At 42.0% G+C, this 21,613-nt stretch overlaps 1 protein-coding gene and 1 non-coding gene across 2 annotated transcripts; both read left to right on the forward strand.

Moving 5' to 3' along the window:
- The first annotated feature begins 1,809 nt into the window (after nucleotides 1-1,809).
- On the forward strand, nucleotides 1,810-14,584 carry supt16h (SPT16 homolog, facilitates chromatin remodeling subunit). Its single transcript, XM_063901185.1, is given in 25 exon segments — nucleotides 1,810-2,219; nucleotides 3,379-3,471; nucleotides 3,630-3,741; nucleotides 3,744-3,799; nucleotides 3,988-4,140; nucleotides 4,252-4,398; nucleotides 4,993-5,144; nucleotides 5,556-5,728; nucleotides 6,058-6,148; nucleotides 6,233-6,306; nucleotides 6,425-6,537; nucleotides 6,627-6,692; nucleotides 7,403-7,501; nucleotides 7,881-7,996; nucleotides 9,274-9,427; nucleotides 9,512-9,639; nucleotides 10,095-10,357; nucleotides 10,442-10,560; nucleotides 10,992-11,230; nucleotides 11,320-11,395; nucleotides 12,327-12,496; nucleotides 12,586-12,715; nucleotides 12,851-12,980; nucleotides 13,100-13,174; nucleotides 13,688-14,584. Coding segments are annotated over 25 exon segments (3,102 nt in total). The 5' UTR covers nucleotides 1,810-2,153; the 3' UTR covers nucleotides 13,795-14,584.
- Nucleotides 8,655-8,764, forward strand: LOC134876379 (U6 spliceosomal RNA). The gene has a single exon (XR_010167427.1). It is a non-coding gene; the product is annotated as a U6 spliceosomal RNA (small nuclear RNA).
- Nucleotides 14,585-21,613: the final 7,029 nt, after the last annotated feature.

Consider the following 21,613-nt stretch of genomic DNA (forward strand, 5'->3'; position numbering starts at 1 on the left):
GCAGGTGGTGCATGCTCAGGTGCCTCAACCTCGCCAGGCAAAGCCACAAGCTGCTTCTCCTGCTCCGCCTCCGCTGCAGATCAAGGTCCCATCGTCGCATCAACCAACCATTCGGACCTCAGCAGCTGAATCGCCTTCTTCGAGTTTGATTGTCCAGGTTGGACTGTTGGCTGGAGAGGAAGTAGCGGAGGCAGAAGACGGGGTAAGCTCAGCAAAATAGACTGAACATGCTCATATTTGTCTTCCAGATTATACAACTGTTGCATTTAATGTCTTTATAGCTCTCGAGTGAACTGTTTTGTCTCCCAGATTGAGGTTGAGGTGAACGTTGCCGCTGTCCAGAGTTTGACTCCAGTCGCCAGCCTTAACATTTGTGTTCGGTCCGGCTGCACCAACCCAGCCGTAGAGAGCAAAGACTGGGACTACGAGTACTGTAGCAACGAGTGTGTCGCCACACACTGCAGGTGTGTACACTTGCAACATGCAAACCAGATCTGGAATATGGTTAAACCATGGTTGATTGTCATCAGGTAGTAGTGAGTGAGTTCCTGTATTGTTTCATTGCTGGTTGGGCTTAGCTATGCAAATTTAGACACTTTAAAGGCCTTAAATCACTTTGGCCATTTCACAGGTGTTTGGATTTGGTGACGATGTGTGTGTAATAACTATGGCTGCAAAAAACTGTTATTTTTGCAATTTAATTTTTACATTACAACCTGCATACAGCATGTCATGTAAAAAAAATGTGATTTTAATTTCATATTTTCTCCTCCACAGAGATGTGTTCATGGCCTGGTGCACCAACCGACGGCAGAACTCCACCACCGTCGCTTAGGGAGAGAAAACATCTGACTGAGGAGAAGGACAAAGAATAAACATTGAAAAGCAAAAGAGCAGAGAAATGGAATAAATGAATGATCAGACTCGGGTATCAGATTTAATGTTTAGTCCTGTGATCAATACCGCGCATAAACTGCTCCCTAGAAGCTGCTGGAAATATGGCAGTGGGAATCACGGATCACAATAAGGACGTTGCACCAAGAAAAAAGTGATAGATTTAACTTCCATCATCAATGTGTATTTGAAGTATAGACTCGACAAGAAGAATGTTTAATATAATATCAACTGTACCCAGTCAGATGAAATGCAGTAATCTGGCCTGTTTTGCTGTAGAAATCCTGTAAATGTTTTTAACAGTGCAAATAAAATGTAATATATTTGATGATGCATATTCTGGCCTTGAACTAGTTTTTTTGGTGGCATTTATTTCTAATATCCATGACACATTCAATATTTTTGCATTCAGAAAAGTAATAGAACAACAAGTTATAATAATACAAATAAATAAAACTAAATATGTTTTTTACTAGACTATATAGCTTCCAAGTAAATCAAGTTCATCAATATGCCTTTTTGATAACAAGAAAGCGAGTGTCACTCATGTGTCATCGTCGCTGCAGTTTCTCTCGCGAGATTACCCTGACGAGGGAATGTTTGATGACGATGGCGGGAAAAGCCACCATGGCGGGAAAAAGCAGCGTGGACAACACCAGACAGGGGGCGCTGCTGCTGCTCATTGCAGCCCTGCAAATAACATTAAAATGCGCCACATTTCATAACATAAAACCACAAAGAAACAAAACAACGATTACAGGAGCCCCCCAGGCATTAAAACTCGTGTTGTCTCCCATGAACATTTGAGCAAGGAGCAAGTAAAGCACATTTAGGGGTTTTAACAACGTTTGTTTATTATATTGTGAAGAGTCGAAGGGGGAGGGAGGAGGAAAAAGGCACTGGCGGAAGAGAAAGCAGGAGGGGGGGGCGGAGGACGTAATTATACAGATTGGTGTGTGCATGGTTGTGAGTGTGGCAAAACGCCAAATGACATTATATCTGAATAATTTACGGTATTTTTGGTCGAATAATTGGATTTTTTCGTAGTGTGTTTTTAAAAAAAATTTTTTTTTACATAATTCCTCAGATGAAAAGACCTCTTTGGTTAAAAAAAAAAAAAAAAATACAAGGGAAGCAGCAGCATAGTGTTGCGTGGATCTGTGCAGGCGTGGAAAAAGAAAAGTGCGTTATTGTTAGTTGATCATCCTCATCCGGCCTGCTGAGAAGCGAAGCCGGGAGCTGGAGTTTGTAACTCAACCATGGCGGTAAACCTGGATAAAGATGCTTACTACCGCCGGATCAAGAGATTATACAGCAACTGGAAGGTAAAAATGAAGTGTTGGAGTCAAACCCTCTCCTGTAGTTAACTTTAACGTGGAGAAAGTGGGCTTTGGAAGATGAGCTAACCGCGTTTTTCTGACTGTGTTGTCGGCTAAATCGGTGCAGTTTCCTGGCCTGCTTGTTGCACAAACAACCCGTCCTCCGGTTGCACGATTTCACTTTCTTCACTTCTCTTCAAACTATTTTTGAAGCGGATTCACTGGTTTTCTATAGAACAAAAACAGGCTAACTATTGCTAACACACTTTCCATCCCCATTCTCCACGTTAGCTAGCATACTAGCCGAACAAATACATGTGTGTTGGACTAATTTAACCAACATGGGTATCATATCAACATGATTTACCATAAAGAAGTGCTTGAAATGTGGTCCTAAATCCTTAACGTCATTGTTGTTAGTTCATGTGATTTGTATTCATGTCACTTCATGCTAATGTTAGCTGGCTAGTAAGTTTACAACCCAGCTAACAAACTAGCCGAACAGTCAAACGTCGGCTGAATAAACGTGGACTAATTTGACCAAAAAACACAGTTTGGGTGCAATTGAAACACGATTTACCATGCAACAGTACTTCACGTTTTGTCCTAAAGCATTACATTCACTGTCAGTTTGTGCGTTTTATTTATATCACCACATGCTAATGTTAGCCGGCTAATTAGCATCAGAATAACGCCAGCATCCCAGTAACATGTGCAGGATGTCTGCAGCCTCAGGAAATGACTTAAACGATCAAGAGTTTTTAATTTGTAAACATGACCATGTGTTTATTTTCAAGTCACAAACTTATTTTTTAGAAGTTGTTTCATGGTGAGTTTCACTTGATAGTGCAGCAACATTATGCAATCTGATGCATTGTTCATTAAACAACGCCTCATGTGCAACATAACTCTCATTTAAACATAAGTATATTGTAATAGTGAGACTGTTCAACCTATTGTGTGCTTCCAGGGGAGGCAGCATCAGGTGCTGATGTGGCAGATGTGTTACAAATCAACTTTACACTGGTACTAACACATATAGCTCCATGTAACAAATGACTCTGTGTCTACAGAGATGATTACTGTGCATGAAGTAAGAGCACCTCCAGTATAGATTTCATGCCTAACATTAAATTAAGTGTGCTTTTATTGGTTTGTTTCCCAGAAAGGAGAAGATGACTTTGGAAAAGTCGATGCCATTGTGGTGTCTGTAGGAGTGGACGAGGAAATTGTGTACGCCAAATCTACAGCCATACAGGTAACAGACAGCAGGAGTTGACTTGCACATATGACTATACATTAAAGCTACATGGGAGTACATGTGCAGGATAACAGTTGTATGCATTAAATACCCAATCTGAATCTGTATTAATTAATCACTTATATATTCATCGTAATACCCCCCCCCCCCCCCAGACATGGCTGTTTGGCTACGAGTTGACGGACACCATCATGGTGTTTTGTGACAGCAAAATCCTCTTCCTCGCTAGCAAGAAGAAGGTGGATTTCCTCAAACAGGTGGCTATAACTAAGGCAACGAGAACGCCAACGGTGTGCCGCCCATCACCCTGCTCGTCAGAGAAAAGGTAACCTGTTAAAGACACAGGTAACGGCTGAATAAACCCCCCCACTTTGTACAATTACATGCAAACCATTTGAAGATGTGCTGGTGTGACTTGTTTGTGATTTGTGAGGCAGTTTGCTCTTGATGTACATTTGTTTTTTATTCCCTTGTCAGAGTAATTCTAATGTCTTGCTATTCTGTGTCTCTCAGAATGAAAGCAACAAGGCTAACTTTGACAAGATGATCGAGGCGATCAAAGGCAGCAAAGAAGGCAAGACGGTGGGAATATTCAGCAAGGACAAATTCCCCGGAGAGTACATGAAGGGCTGGAACGAAACGATCAGCGCTGAGGGTCTGGAGAAGGTACACGACGATCAAAAATGTCACTTACAGTTGCATTGTTCTTCAAATCTCTGCGTCTCGTACATCCATTGTAGTTAACGCCTCTCTATTTACGTAACTTCCTGCCTGCAGGTAGACATCAGCGCTGTGGTTGCGTACACGATGGCGGTGAAGGAAGACGGAGAGCTGAGCCTGATGAAGAAGGCGGCGGCCATCACCAGCGAGGTTTACTCCAAGTTCTTCAAGGAGCGCGTCATGGAGATCGTTGATGCCGACGAGGTGAGCAGAAGGAACTGTGGATTATTGTTAACCTGGTGATTTAAATACCCTACTACTGTACAACTGCTGGTGGTCTGTATTGTAGCTATAGCAGATTTGTGTGCCATACTGTGGCTGTAATTGTTGTCCCCGTACTCGCTACTGCTGTGTTGTGTAAAACGTTATGGTCAACAGTTTGTGGAAATTAGATACTAGATACCGGAAACACTTATTTTCAGATGTTTTGAATTACTCTTATGCTGCTTTTACTTTATATTCAAACATATTTACAAGAATGCAAGTGGGGAAAAACCTCCAGATTATCCTAATAATTTCAAATCAGTGCAGGTTTCAAAAAATATCCCAAGCTAGGTCAAAAAATAACTAAGTGTCAACAAACAGCTGCTACAAATCCTCCATCTCTGGCAATTTCATATCATGGCACATGTTTTTTTGTGTCCTGATTGAAGCTTAATTGAACAACGTACGCCCACTTTCAGACGCATCCTGTCTGGAGTTCTATAAATGAGTCAGGTAGGACAGAGTCAGTACTTTCTACACTAAAACAAAAAAATTCCAGAGACTTCATTCCCCTCTTGTTTCCGCTCTCAACAGAAAGTGCGTCACAGTAAGCTGGCGGAGTCGGTGGAGAAGGCAGTCGAGGAGAAGAAGTACCTGGGGGGTGCAGACCCTTCTACAGTGGAGATGTGTTACCCCCCCATCATCCAGAGCGGCGGCAACTACAGCCTTAAGTTCAGCGTCGTCAGGTAACTCGGCAGCAGAGACAAGATATCGGGTGTTTGTAATAAATGTGACTTTCTTTATTATGTCAGATGTAGAGAATTACTTTCAACATTTGACTTCCTTAGACTTGAAACTTCTGATTTTCTGTCAATTAGACTCTCCATTAATTGTTTGCTCAAATAAATGTCTAGAAAATGGTGGAAAATGTTCCTGGTAATCTATAAAACACAAAGGAGACGCTTTCAAATAGTTTGTCACACCAACAATTCAAAACTTATGTAGTTATTATCATATTAGAAAAAGAAAAGCATGTACGTCAAACTAGCAGATGTTTTTACATAGACATTACAGTAAAATAGAATGGAGATTATAATGTAATACGATCAGTCGTTTTTCTCTGGTCATCATTTTTAACAAACTCGTTTCTTTTCCAGCGACAAGAACCACATGCACTTCGGTGCCATCACGTGTGCCATGGGCATCCGCTACAAGTCCTACTGCTCCAACCTGGTGCGCACCCTCATGGTGGACCCCCCCCAGGAGATGCAGGACAACTACAACTTCCTGCTGCAGGTGGAGGAGGAGCTGCTCAAACAACTCAAACATGGTGAGTTCAAGCAGCTGAAAAGTGACATTATCATTGTGATGTTTTAGGGTTATAATGGCCGTGGCAGCTTTGAGGAGCAGAAGGACTTGTTTTAAAATAGCTTCTTAATTCAAACAACTTTAAATATTGTTATAAAACTACAAAAAAAAGCATCAAGTCCTAATTTTTAAACACTTACAATGTAAAATGGCTTGTATTAAAATGTTGCTTAATTATCAGGAATAATCTTTAAACAACATAAAATAACTTGCACTTCAAGAACAAAGTGTTGCTGTAAAAATGTGAAAGTCTTTGTGTATTTCTGTTTTTATAAACCTCTCTCTCCACAGGTGTGAAAATCAGCGACGCCTACAACGCCGCTCAGGATTACGTGAAGAAGGAGAGGTCGGAACTCGTTGCAAAGCTGACTAAAAACCTCGGGTAAATGCACAGAAATGACACATTTCTTCCCCAAAATGTGCACACACACACTTTTCTCACATCTTGACATGTTGTGGTTTGTAGCTTTGCAATGGGAATCGAGTTCAGAGAAGGCTCCTTGGTTCTGAACGCCAAAAACCAGTACAAACTGAAAAAGGGTGAGTGTTTTTGCACCTTCAGATTTTAAAGTCGTTGTTCATCGCTCAGAACTCTTGAAACGGGTTAAATACATAAAGAAAATGCTTGTTAATCAAAGTGTGTACCCGTCTCCCCCAGGCATGGTGTTGAGCATCAGTTTGGGTTTCGCTGACCTCGTGAACAAAGAGGCCAAGAAGGACGAGCAGAAGAAGTACGCCTTGTTCATCGGCGACACAATACAGATCAACGAGGTAGGACGATGTCCCTGCTGAGGAGCCGCAAAGACAACACACGTATTCAATCTCAATATTAACCGCAACCTGAAATGTGTCCGTGACAGGAGGAGGCGGCCACGATACTCACACCCGTCAAGAAAAAGATCAAAAACGTGGGAATCTTCTTGAAGGTACGTGTCTTTGAGCCCCAGAGTCACCTGATCACATTTCAAAATGAAAGCCTCGTGAGGAAATTGTAGAGGGCTTTTAATTTGACACGGGCGGTGTTGAGTTTGTTTAAGCGGTGTAATGCAGAAACAAACATCTATCAAGGCTGATCTAACATTTAAATCCTTCCTCCAATTAAGGCCTCTGCTGCAGAGCTACATTAAAGAGACCCTATTAAGCCTTTTGGGGCTTCCCTGTAGTGTGTTCATATAGGTTTTTGTGCATGTAGATGGTCAGGCTTCCTAAAGTGATAAGTCAAGGGGCGGGATATCTCTAAGCGGTTGACCAATCACAACAGAGCAGACTGGGCTCTGGTTTCAGACAGGGTGAAAACAGGCAGTATGAGGAAAAGTAAAGAGCTTTTTGAACATTAAAGCATGGAGACATGTCCCAGGAGAGACACTACATACACATATGAACCTGGGAATGAGCATAAAAGGGTCCCTTTAAGTCTGCTCTGAGTACTTTAAGATAATTAATTGGCCAGTTGTTGTTTTATTAGGTTTACTGCTTTTCTGCTTTTGTGTTTATATTTTAAAGCTTTATCCTGCCATGGTACATTTTCTTTGATTCTTAATTGTTAAATAAATAATAGTTTAATTCTTCTTTTGTAAAACCCAGATTTCTGTCATCAATTGTTGTTTAAGATTCTTCTATTTGTTGTGCTTCCCAGAATGACGACGAGGAAGATGAGGAGGAAGAGGGAGACGACGCCGAGGAGTTGCTGGGGAAAGGCGCTCGCAGTGCTGCCCTGCTGGCAGACAGGACCAGAGTAAGTGTGTGTGTGTGTGTGTGGTGACTGGTGATCAGTTTATTTGGCACCTTTTACAGAGTGTTTATAACTAAGAGTGTGACTGTTTCTGTACCTTACCAGCTACTTGGGAAGGTAAGTATTTTATGTTTTTTTTTTTTGTTGAAATTCTCATCTGGTTTATTTCTAAGAATCCATGTACTGATGGGAAGAAAGAAACGGCCATTTATTTTGATTTGAGTGATTTGTTTTTTGTGTGCTTTTGACTTCCATCTAAAGCCATGAAACACATGTCCATATTCTGCATGTGTGTTATTCTTTTCTTTTCCCCCATCCTGTGTATAAATCCCGGTGTTTTGTGATCGGATCACTCAGTCGTGTTTCTGTTGTCCAACCTCAGAACGAGATGACGGCGGAGGAGAAGAGGCGGGCCCACCAGAGGGAGCTGGCCAATCATTTGAACGAAGAGGCGAAGCGCCGTCTGACGGAGCAGAAAGGAGAGCAGCAGATTCAGAAGTGAGTGTGAATCCGCCCGTAGAAAGGCATTTCATTCCACCACAGACTCATCTCCGTCTGTCATTGATCTGATTAAACATGAGCTGTTCCTCCTTTAGCTCTAACATGAGGAAAGGAACTGTAAATAAATGAGCAATTCACTGACTTTTGAGTAAAGTTTGAGGCCTTTTTTAAATACAAGTCCCTTCCTAGCCTTTGTTCTGTGTATTCCTTTGTGTGTCATACACCACTATCACCTCACAAAAGCTTCTAGTTAAGTTTGGGAATGAAGCTTTGAATGTTTGTAGTTAAACTTCTGATATTGTCATCCAAAAACAATCTGTTTTAGTCATTGAAAACCCTTGAAACCTTTCTTTTTAAGGATGTTCTTATACGGTTGTACATCCAAACATATCAAAGTAATCACACCGCATTTAAAGGTAGATACTTCATTTATCCCAATTTGGGACACTTCTGTGTTGCAGCAACATGTACATAATATCCTGCTTTATATGTTTTACATTTGATTTAAATGTCTTGTCTTCTTTGAGATGTCTACACTTCAGCGTTGTTTTATTTCTAATTATTTCCTGTGCCTTGTAATGTTTTATGTTGCTGCAACACAAACATTTCCCAGTTTGGGATTAATAAAGTAATCATTTTCATTTCATTCTTATCTTTATAAAGACAGGGCGTTGTAAATTACAATAGAAATGAACGATACAGAGAAGATTAGCATGGCCCCTGCGCAAGGATGACACGCAAATTCGTGAAGCGTTCCTTATTTAGGGCGGTGGTGGCAAAGTCCATAGGGGGTTGGCCTGGGAACTGGAAGGTCACCAGTTCAAGTCCCCGAAAGACCAAGTGCCACCGTGGTGTCCCTGAGCAAGACACTGGTTACCTACACTGCTCCCCGGGCGCCGTACATAATGGCAGCCCACTGCTCCTAACACTAGGATGGGTCAAATGCAGAGACCGCATTTCGTTGTCCTAGTACTTGTACTCTGTGCAATGACAATAAAGTTGAATCTTCATCTTCATCTTCAAATAGCATTAAAACAAAGTTGAAAAAATGACTAAAATGACACCAAATATAAACAATGTTCCTTAAGTGTGTAAAAATAAATGTACAGGGTGAGAAGTTTGATCATGTTAATGACTAAACCCTCCCGGTCAGTGTTTCTGTAATTGTAAGTTGCTTCACAAGTGCCTAAATATCTGTGGAATGATGCTCAAGGATTCCCACATGTGATTAAGTGTCTCGACATTAATTAGGTCTTCTCTCTCTTCCCCTCCAGGGCCAGAAAATCCAACGTGTCCTACAAGAACGTCTCTCAGATGCCGAGAGAAAAGGACATCAGAGACATGAAGATCTTCATCGACAAGAAGTACGAGACCGTCGTCATGCCCGTTTTTGGAATCGCGACGCCGTTCCACATCGCCACCATCAAGGTACGCGGAGGTCGTCTTCACCTGTACACCAGGATCCTATCTTTTTATACATTGATCTATATCTTTGACTTTGTGCCCGTCCAGAACATCAGTATGTCCGTAGAGGGAGACTACACCTACCTGAGGATCAACTTCTACGTCCCGGGCAGCTCCCTGGGACGACAGGAGGGGAACATCTTCCCCAACCCCGACGCCACCTTCGTTAAAGAAATGTAATTATTCTCAAATGAGTGAAATAATATTTTCCTGATTTCAGATCCACAGGGCCTACATTTCCTGATTTTATTGGAATGTTTAACGGATATTTGTCTTTATTTTTCCACCCTATTGTTCTTCCTTTAATACATTTCTAACTTTTTTAATTATTAGAGGGATTAGGTATTTTTTTAAAGGGGCTCTCATGCTTTTTTTAAAGGTTTGTGTGCATGTAAAGGGTAAAAAATAAAGACCCTTTTCTACATTAAAGCATGTAAACATCTCACAGTAGAGGCACACATACAAACATCATAGTGCGCTCATTATTCACATAGCAATATCATCGAAAATATATAGAAATGATGTCTTTGTTTTTGCTTAAGTACTGTACCCTACCATATTGTCTTTAATTGGTGACTGCATCGCGATTTTATTTCCCCTCCTTGACTTCCCTTCTCTTTCCTCCCCTCAGCACGTACCGAGCGTCCAACCTAAAGACCCCCGGCGACCCGTCGGTGCCCTCCACCAACCTGCAGAACGCCTTCCGCATCATCAAGGAGGTGCAGAAGCGCTACAAGACGCGAGAGGCCGAGGAGAAGGAGAAGGAGGGCATCGTGAAGCAGGACTCGCTGGTCATCAACCTGAACCGCAGCAACCCCAAACTCAAAGACCTCTACATCCGACCCAACATCGCACAGAAGAGGATGCAGGGCTCCCTGGAGGCGCATACTAATGGTGAGAGAACTTCCCCCCCATGAAGTGAAAGCCTTAATCTAGAGGTTTTCTTTATTTAAACTCCCCCCTCCTCTCTCTGCTCAGGCTTCCGCTTCACGTCGGTCCGCGGCGACAAAGTGGACATCCTTTACAACAACATCAAACACGCCATCTTCCAGCCGTGCGACGGGGAGATGATCATCGTTCTTCACTTCCACCTCAGGGTAGCTTTACTGGTTCAACACTATGAGTATGTGAATATACAAGTTAGAGCTGCAGCCAATTATTTTCCTGTTAGAGCAGCAAATCAACAAAAGAAATCCCAGTTTTCTGTTTCAAAATGTGCAGGAAATGCAGTTGCATGCTTCAGCGGTAAAGCCAGAGACATTTAAAGATCTCACCCTGCACATTTATTCACTATTTACTTGACATTTAAGAGCTCAAAACAATACCCAAAAGAAATGAGTTGCAGCCCTAACATGAACTGTATTACATTAGGTATCAAAACTATCCCAAAGTTAGTCGTTTCTGCCGGTTTCAAAAGTAAAAACGATCTGTATTTACTTTCAAAATAACCTCCAGAGGTGCATTCTTCACTCCCGACTTTAGGATTGTCAGTGCGTCATTGTGTCCGTCACACTTTTCCCCCCTGCAGAACGCCATCATGTTCGGGAAGCGGCGCCACACGGACGTCCAGTTCTACACCGAGGTCGGCGAGATCACCACAGATCTGGGCAAACACCAGCACATGCACGACCGGGACGACCTGTACGCCGAGCAGATGGAGCGCGAGATGAGGCACAAGCTCAAGTCGGCCTTCAAGAACTTCATCGAGAAGGTGGAGACGCTGACTAAAGAGGAGCTGGAGTTCGAGGTTCCCTTCAGAGACCTCGGGTCGGTAGATGCTGTCCGACACGCTTTGAGAGACGAGACTTTAAAAAAGCGCCGCATTTCACTGATGTTTCTGCTCTTTGTTTTTTTAGGTTCCAGGGCGCCCCCTACAGGAGTACCTGCCTGCTACAACCCACCTCCAGCTCCCTCGTCAATACCACTGAATGGGTGAGTCGGCACAATAGAGTGGTGCAGGAATGAGTCCTCAGTCAGGGGAATAAGTCAGCATGTGTTTTTGGTTCGACTCCTGAAATAAAGTTGTGTTCTTTGACGACAATACGTCAGGAAACACCCAGTAATGAATGTCTGAAGCTTCTGATGGTGACATGAAGGCTAGTGACCGATAGGGAGTTCATGTTTAGCCTTGATAACGTTGGCTTTCTACTTGATGTGATCGGATTCACTCTTAAACTATTATAAAAGTGGTATTAATGTGTGGAGATTATCCTGCAAAAACGAATCGTGCAAGTATATATACGTGTGTGTGTGTGTGTGTGTGTGTGTGTGCCACAGAGGTTACCTTGTGCGATATTCCAAAATCCAATGGAAAAATCCCATTTGCTTTTTGTCAATAGAGCCTGTGGCATGCTAACTTCCTGGGCGGCGTAGAAAAATATGTCATAATCAGCCTGTAACTGTTTGTACGTGAACTCTGGGGGAAAAAGTATGGGATTTATTCATGGAGAATATATAGAAACCTTTTGATACTGTGCAAAAACAATCCCTCTTTTTAATCATGCTGCATACAGGACATCTGTCAGAATGTACACAATGTGAACCATGAACACTTCAGGTCCAAAATATATAACGTCTCTTATGTTGTTCATTCATTCCGAGAGTTTTCCTCTGATATCACATCCGTTACAGACTGAAACCCCACCTGTTTCCACTGCATCTCTACTGATAAATATAATAAGACAGGACCTCACTTATGATCTTAGCACTTAGGAACGTTGGATTATGTGCAGCAAACGTACAGGGGTTGAATGCTCTTTGGATAAAAGCATCCGCTAAATGTAGTGTCATTTATCTTGGTTTAATTCTTCATGAGATCTGCATTTAACCCAAGACACGTGTGATCTTTCCTGTCCTCATCCAGCCGCCGTTCGTGGTGACCCTGGACGAGGTGGAGTTGGTCCACTTTGAGCGCGTGCAGTTCCACCTGAAGAACTTCGACGTGGTCATCGTCTACAAGGACTACAACAAGAAGGTCACCATGATCAACGCCGTGCCCGTCAACTCCCTGGACCCCATCAAGGAGTGGCTCAAGTAGGGTTTTAAGACTCGGAGAGAGAAACTCTTAATGATCAATCTGTGAGAATTTCTGTGGATTAAAGCATCTCCTGTCTCTTCCTCAGCTCCTGTGACATCAAGTACACAGAGGGAGTGCAGTCTTTGAACTGGACCAAGATCATGAAGACCATCGTGGACGATCCCGAGGGCTTCTTCGAACAGGGAGGCTGGTCTTTCTTGGACCCCGAGGGCGAGGTACGTTCAGCAAAGCACAAACAAATCTGGGGGAAACAAACGGGGCTTTTATTCGACTCACCAGTTGTTCCTCTTCTTGCGCCACCGTTTCATTTCCTTTCTGCTTGATCAAACGCATTTTGTATTTGTTGTCAGGGAAGCGGCGGGGAGGAAGACTCCGAGTCGGAAATAGAGGATGAAACATTCAACCCGTCCGGAGATGACGAGGAGGAAGAGGAGGAGGCGGACAGTGACGAGGACTACGACTCGGAGACAGAGGACTCCAGTACGACTTTTATCTGTTTTTTTTGTCACCTGTGGAAATCCCACTCAGTTCTTTAATTGATGCCGTTTAGAAACCCTTTCTCTTTGAGTAGTTTAAATATATGTTTATTTTCTTTGTAGATTACAGCGAGTCGGTCGGCAGCGAGGAGGAGAGCGGGAAAGACTGGGACGAGTTGGAGGAGGAAGCCAGGAGAGGTGTGTTTTCATTGCAAAAATGTTATGCAAGATCTGCTTGTTATAGGATGTGTTGATGATGCAGAAGTTCAGACGGTAATTCCTTCAAGGTGTTGTCCAAACACTTCGATGCACCTTTTCAGCTTCATATCAGTATGTAGTGTCTCTTCTGGGACATGTCTCCATGCTCTAATGCTCAAAAAGCTCTTTATTATTCTCATACTGCCTGTGCTGCTCTGGTTGGTTGGCTGGCCGGCTCTGTTGTGATTTGTCAACAGCTTAGAGATGTCCCGCCCCCTTAGCCTTTCTCGCTTAATGTGTTGGAGCGCTAGCCAATAGAAGAGCGAGTGTTTCGTAAGATTAATGTACCTCCATTTTTTTTTTACGGGGTTACAGTACCACTCACTGCTCCTTGGTCGTCTCTCGTATAAACAAAGGCCTTTGTGTTCCTCTTGTAGCGCAAAGGAATGTGCTTTTAAAATAATTTCTACGCAGATATTGTGATTGAAATGTGTATTTTTGTTTTGGTGTCAGCGGACAAAGAGAGCGTCTACGAGGAGGAGGACACCAGCAACCCCAGGAAGAGAAAGAGCCGCCCACCCCCCCCAAGCCTCCCCAGCAAGAAGAAGCGGCGGTCCTAAATGTCTCTTACACACACACACACACACACACACACACACACACACACACACACACACACACACACACACACTGCCAAACCTAGTTGACCTTTCAATTGACCCCAAAAGGCTCTTCTGACTTATACACTTACAAACACACACACACACACACACACAATGTGTATATAGACGTAGACGCCCCTTATTTTTCGTGTTGGTCAGTGAAGTGTCATGTTGAAATGGTAAGAAAGAACCACACACACTTCATTCATCAACAACCCCACCCCACCCCACCCCCAACCCTTCATTCCTTCCTCATTCTCCCTTTTGTTATCTCCATCTCCATCTCCATCCACCAGGGTGTCATGTTTGTGTGTCTGTGTGCGTGCATGTGTGTTGAAATGGGTTTTTATTGCGAGCATTGTTTATTTTCCGTTTTGAAATAAGTTTGTTTTTCTTAACTAACGGATAATAAAGCCTTGACGTATCCTCTGCCAAGTGTTTTATATAAAAACTGAGAAGCTGTCCTCGTCTACGTTTCATTTTCCCCTCGCGTGCTCTTCAATAATCGTTAAATTGAAGTAATGAAATGGAACATTATTTGGAGGGGGGGGGGGGACGGATACATTTTCTGATTTCTTCTTTGTAATGGGGTTCGTAAACGTATGCACACACACACATACACACACCATTTCCCTCGCACTTGTTCTCTGTTTCCGCCCCCTCTTCTTTTTTCAGTAGATTTGTTGTTGTACTGTTGATTCTGAAAATCCTGTTTTTTGTTTTTGTAATAAAATTAAAAGGAACTGTAGTTTTGAATGCGCCTTTTTTTTCTTTCCGTCTGCACGTCCCGATACCTAACGCCGGACCCGTGTGACGTTCAAGGACTGCACAAATGCGTGATGGCTGTTTTTCCCTGTAGTAGAAAATCGATGAGAAACTGCGTGACAAAGATGAACACTCATCGACTTTAATCTGTACGTTTTACGGCAATTGATGATCGTCAGTGAATCGATTTGTCCAAAGATTATTTGCATCATTAACCAGCGGTTGTTTTAAATGTACCAACTCTTTATTGAGAGTTCCTGCAGCTATTTCTTAAGACATTTGAACACTCTTAGGATTTATTTTCTGTACGAAAGAAGACATTTGAACATGTTCCCCCTTTGACTTTGAGAAATCAGCAGATTGGTACTTCTAGGAAAACAAATTGTTGGTTTTAAAACTAGTATTTCTAAAAAAAATGGGATATTTTTATACTTATTTGCCTTTCTTGATTTCTGTCTGTCCTTACACCATGTGGAGCGGCCTTGGGTCTCTTGGAAAGCGCTATCAAAGTGTAATTTATTATTTTCATTTAATGTGATTTGGTCGAAAAGCAATCTTAGAAATTCCAAAAAAATGTATACTTAAATTTCTAATCAGCTTGCCCTTAAAAAGATGTAGTGTTGTTTAAAGACACATGCGTTAATGAGCCTCGGTTTAATGCTGATTGCAGGGTCATCCGTTTGTATCGGATTAGATTTGCCAGCCTTGTCTCTAGGGCGGTGGTGGCGAAGTCCATAGAGGCTTGGCCTGGGAACTGGAAGGTCACCAGTTCAAGTCCCCGAAAGACCAAGTGCCACCGTCGTGTCCCTGAGCAAGACACTGGTTACCTACACTGCTCCCCGGGCGCCGTACATAATGGAGCCCACTGCTCCTAACACTAGGATGGGTCAAATGCAGAGACCGCATTTCGTTGTCCTAGTACTTGTACTCTGTGCAATGACAATAAAGTTGAATCTTCTTCTTCTTCTTCTAACAACAAGTGTTGCTTATGAATCCTTATACCCATTTTCCTCTTGTGCCGTTTTCTTTCAACTAAGACGCTGTTGAGTAGTTTGAGTGTGTCTTTGAACTCCTGAGGCGCTCCGTGCTTTCCCACCAAAACCCGTTTGCTTCGAAAAATCTTGTCGTGTCACTTCAGAATGACATTGTGGGGAAGAACCAGAAACTTGTCCGGCGGGGGCGTTTACCCAATATTTGCACCTTTTATTTCAAATGTGCACAGCAAAGTTTAGAGACCAGTTTGCGTTCAGAGAACCTAGACGGAAAGAGAACTTGAGACGACTCTGCAAAGCTACAGGTGAGTAAAAACAACATGCTATTTGGTTTTTAAATAGATTAGCATGTTTTCCTTCATGCTTTAATTGAACAGTTGTCCAACAACAAATGCATCCTTCTGCAGGAGTAGTCATATTCATAGAATAACTTTATTGATCCCAATTTGGGATTTATTTTTACGTTGCAGCAGCATAAAAACACATTTCTGACAAAAAATGTACAGAAAATATAAAGAAAAACCAAATATAAAGCAGCATATAATATGTACAATAAGTGAGAGGGGTGTGAATATTAAATAGAATAAATATGGAACGTACAGATGCATATTTTGAAAGACTAAACGGCTGCGCTTTTGCAGATTTATCTTTTTCTCCTGGGACCTTTTGTCTTTACATGGTGTAGTAAAAAGTGTTAGGTTTTTTTTGAGGATTTTTGGACATTCCAACAAACGGGACATTTTCCTTTTGGTAAAATTAATACAGAGAATAAGATTAATAAGCTAAATGTAATATAAGAAATCACTTATTACTGCTAGTGCGTTAATGGTTACCTTAGTGGCCTAAAAGGTACATTTTTTACTTCTGAATGGCAAGTTATTCTTCAAATTGAAATGCATAGAATTGAGCTTTGTTACACTACTTAACCACAGCATGGCGCCTCGAGCAGCTTATAAGTAAAGGCTTTTACACATGACAATAAGCAAATTACAACATTTTGTTTTGTGTCTGGCACAGTCCATAATGCTGTGTGTGTTGCAGGAACACAACGGGTGGAGAAAGCAGAGAGACATGAACGGCAGACTGTCTGTCCTCTTGTTCCTCACAGGTAGATTTGACTAATGTGTTTCAAGAAATAGTTTCCAATTTTTCAACTTGCTGAACCAGTGGTACAACATCTTTCAGTTGTCTTTAAAGCATCGGGGAGAGGAGAGGAGAAATATGACTGCTTATTCACAACCTGTTTGAGACATCAACCCCCAAAATGACAAAATGTGTAATCGTGATCCTTTGTTGTAGTTTTATCAAAACGAGTTTTAAAAATGAAGTGAGTTTTCCATCGTCATCCCGGGAAAACATTTTGAAAAAGAGGTGCGACAATATTGGCAGGTCCATCACTGTAGTCAGGACTAAATGAATAATGGTGATCCCCTGGTTTTACCTTCAGGGTCACTGGAAAATTCTTACTTGAATATGGATTCATCTGCTGGATGGATTGGCACAAACACATTCTATATACCTGCCAAACTAAAAACATCCCCTACCAGCTAGGACTGCAACTTCCCCTTTATATGTTTTAAATCTTAGAGATATATCCTGGAACACCTTTGGACCTCCTGACCCACAGGTTTTATTAACATTAGGGAAAAGTAACTTCCTACTGTATTTGTGTTCTCCACCCACAGGGCTGTGTTCTATTGCCCAATGCCGTTCAAAAAGGTACTACTTCTTCGGGGAAATGCCTTGGTTGAAGGCCCAGAGTTACTGCAGAGAGAAGCACACTGACCTGGCCACCATCGTTGACAAAGAAGACATGAACCGGGTGTTGCAGGCAGCCAGGGAATCCATGAAAGAATATGCAATCCTTGCCTGGATCGGGCTGCACGGTGACCTCCAAAGCTGGAAGTGGTCATTTTCAGACGCAGACAATAAAAGCTCCTACAGGAACTGGGATGTTGCCCAGCCTGACAACCTTGGCGGGGACCAGATGTGTGTGAAGATGTGGAATAAAGGAACGTGGGGGGACGAGCAGTGCTCCCTGAGGAGCTCCTTCGTCTGCTATGATGGTCTCAGTCCAGATTTCATATCAATTGCTTCATGTGTTGTGTTATTACATCAGGGATTACAGAGAAGCTTCCACAACAATTCATGACATCCTATGCTTCAACTTTCTCTGATCTCTTTTACTTTTCTTCATTAGGAGCAACCATATCCAAGCAGCGTTTCATTTTGGTTGAGGAAGAGATGAGCTGGTTTGACGCTCAGATTTACTGCAGGAAACGCTACACAGACCTGGCCACTGTCAGGAACGAGAAGGAGAACCAGTTAATCCAGCTTTTGTTCGCATACCTGGTCATTCCAAGAGTCATGAAAAGGGAAAAGGAAACAGAGCTTTTGGACCAAGACGTTGTCTCTGTTGGATCTGTTGATGAGACAGAGGACATACAGCCCATAACAGATTTAAGGAGCGTGTGGATTGGCCTGTTTAGGTCTGGAAAGTGTTACATATGTCCATTGTCCCTGTGTTTGATTAATGGTCATTTTTTAAAAAGTACAACACAATAGAAACCTCTGGAATATTCTGTGACGAAGCTTTGTTTCTCTGTGAAGGACACGGGAATGGTCGGATAGAAGTGACTCCACCTTCCGCTACTGGAACAAAGGACAGCCTGATAATGGCCGAGGAAATCAGAACTGTATTGCAACTGATCTTGGCAACAATGGCCTGTGGTCCGATGAATTCTGCAGCAAAGAGCTTGTTTGTATCTGCTATGATTTTAATGGTGAGTGTTTATTCAAGATTTGGTGTCTACCTCTGCTTTGTTCTTTTTTCTCCCCCTAAAGAAACCATGTCAACGATCGCCAAGATTAGTGGATAAGATTTCAATCAATGGAGAGAATCCCTTGATACGAGATCTCTGATTTAAAGGCTGATGGTTCTTTGGATTACCCTCAGAAAATAATGCCAACCTTTTACACGGCAACATTTCTCCTAAAAGAAGAGCTTCTTTTCACACCAACATCTGTTTGTTATTCTATTATTCATAACAGATATTACAGACGAACCAGTTTTACTTACGACAACCGCAGTGATCCCGGACAAAATAACTCCCACTGAGTATGAATCAACCAGTACAAAGATAATCTCATCTTTGATACCTTCAACCAAGGAAGTGGACCAAATAATAATCACTACCAGTGAGTAAGATGATTTCTTGTTCTTGCCAATAGGAATTACATTTCCCCTGTGAATAACGTATTTCCATTTTGCAGGTGTAACTCCAGAAAAGCCACTTCCATCTACCACTACCACTAGAAGCACAGTTATCCCAAATATAAGAACCACTGAGATTGAATCAACCACTGATCAATTAAGTACTGAGAGTACCTCTTTTGTGGAGCCTTCAACTAAAGAAGTGAACCAAACAATAATCACTACCAGTGAGTTAGATGATCTTTAGATCCTATTGATGGTTGAAACAGTGCCCCGTTGTTAATCATGTTTCCTTTTTGCAGGTGAACCTCCATCTACCACTACGACTAGAAGCACAATTACCCCAATTATAAGAACCACTGAGATTGAATCAACCACTGATCATCTCAGTACAGAGATTATCTGCTCTGATCCACCTTCAACTAAAGAAGTGGACCAAACAATAATCACTACCAGTGAGTTAGATGATTTCTTGTTCTTGCCAATAGGAATTACATTTCCCCTGTGAATAACGTGTTTCCATTTTGCAGGTGTAACTCCAGAAAAGCCACATCCATCCACCACTACTACTAGAAGCACAATTACCCCAAATATAAGAACCACAACTCAGATTGGATCAGCAACGGATCATGTCAATACTGAGAGTACCTCTTTTGAGCAGCCTACAACCAAAGAAGTGGACCAAACAAGACTCACCTCAAGTAAGTTAAACAACGTTTGGTTTCATTGATGTTATTCATGTTGGAACCATGTGAATACCATGTGTCCATTTCCAAATTAAACTCAAAACAACTCTTTATCTCTATCACCACAGCGACCCCGAATAAAATAAGCACCATCAAGGAACACTCAACCAGTACAGAGAGTACTTCTCCTGAGCAGCCTACAACCCTACAGCTGGAGAGAACAACATCCCTTCCTGGTGAGAGACATCAGTTAAAGCATGTCAGATTAAAGTGTGTCAGAGTGAGGTTCTCCATCAACCATTTCAAGATAAATATATAAAAAGTCACCATCACTTTTACTTTACTGCAGTAGTCATATCATGGAAATACCATGCCTCCATTTTGTTCATTCTGTCCAAAATATATAATTAGTCCATGTCTCCAATTTGCAGAACAAACTCCTCATTCCACCAGACACACAGAGACTCCAAATGAAAGAACCACCACTGAGATTGAATCAACCACTGGTCATCTCAGTACAGAGATTATCTCCTCTGATCCACCTTCAACTAAAGAAGTGGACCAAACAATAATCACTACCAGTGAGTTAGATGTTCTTTAGATCTTATTAGTGGTATTTACTTTGCCCCTTTAATACCATGTTTCCTTTTGCAGGTGAACCTCCACCTACAACTACCATAAGCACAAGTACACCAAATGTAGGAACCACAACTGAGATTGAATCAACCACTGGTCATCTCAGTACAGAGATTATCTCCTCTGATCCACCTTCAACTAAAGAAGTGGACCAAACAATAATCACTACCAGTGAGTTAGATGTCTTTTAGATCCTATTGATGGTTGAAACAGTGCCCCGTTGTTAATCATGTTTCCTTTTTGCAGGTGTGACTCCATCTACCACTTTGACTAGAAGCACAATTACCCCAAATATAAGAACCACTGAGATTGAATCAACCACTGATCATCTCAGTACAGAGAGTCCTTCTCCTGATCCACCTTCAACTAAAGAAGTGGACCAAACAATAATCACTACCAGTGAGGATCTAAGATTTTGAAATATTACAGATGGTAGTTACATTGCCCTTTTCAATACCATGTTTCTTTTTTGCAGGTGAACCTCCATCCACCACTACCACAAGAAGCACAATTACCCCAAATATAAGAACCACTGAGATTGAATCAACCACTGAACATTTCAGTACTGAGACTGCCTCACTTTTGCAGTCCACAACTAAAGAAGTGGACCAAACAAGAACTTTTTCCAGTGAGTTAGATGTTTTTTAGATCACATTGATGGTAGTTACATGGTCGCTTTTAATACCTTGTTTTCCCTTTTTGCAGGTGAACCTCCACCTCCATCTACCACGAGCATGATTACACCAACTATAAGAACCACTGAGATTGAATCAACAACAGATCATCTCAGTACAGAGAGTATCTCTTTTGAGCAGCCTGCAACCAAAGAAGTGGACCAAACAATATCCATTACCAGTGAGTTAGATGATTTCTTGTTCTTGCCAATAGGAATTACATTTCCCCTGTGAATAACGTATTTCCTTTTTGCAGGTGTAACTCCAGAAAAGCCACTTCCATCCACCACTACCACTAGAAGCTCAGTTACCCCAAATATAAGAACCACTGAGATTGAATCAACCACTGATCATCCCAGTACAGAGAGTACTTCTCCTGAGCAGCCTACAACCCTGCAGCTGGAGAAATCAACATCCCTTCCTGGTGAGAGACATCAGTTAAAGCATGTCAGATTAAAGTGTGTCAGAGTGAGGTTCTCCATCAACCATTTCAAGTTAAATATATAAAAAATCACCATCACTTTTATTTTACTGCAGTAGTCATATCATGGAAATACCATGCCTCCATTTTGTTCATTCAACCCAAAATATATAATTAGTCCATGTCTCCAATTTGCAGACCAAACTCCTCATTCCACCAGACACACAGAGACTCCAAATGAAAGAACCACCACTGAGATTGAATCAACAACAGATCATCTCAGTACAGAGAGTCCTTCTCCTGATCCACCTTCAACTAAAGAAGTGGACCAAACAATATCCATTACCAGTGAGGATCTAAGATTTTTACATATTACAGATGGTAGTTAC

Source organism: Eleginops maclovinus, chromosome 14 (genome assembly GCF_036324505.1).
Source record: "Eleginops maclovinus isolate JMC-PN-2008 ecotype Puerto Natales chromosome 14, JC_Emac_rtc_rv5, whole genome shotgun sequence".
NCBI lineage: Eukaryota > Metazoa > Chordata > Actinopteri > Perciformes > Eleginopidae > Eleginops > Eleginops maclovinus.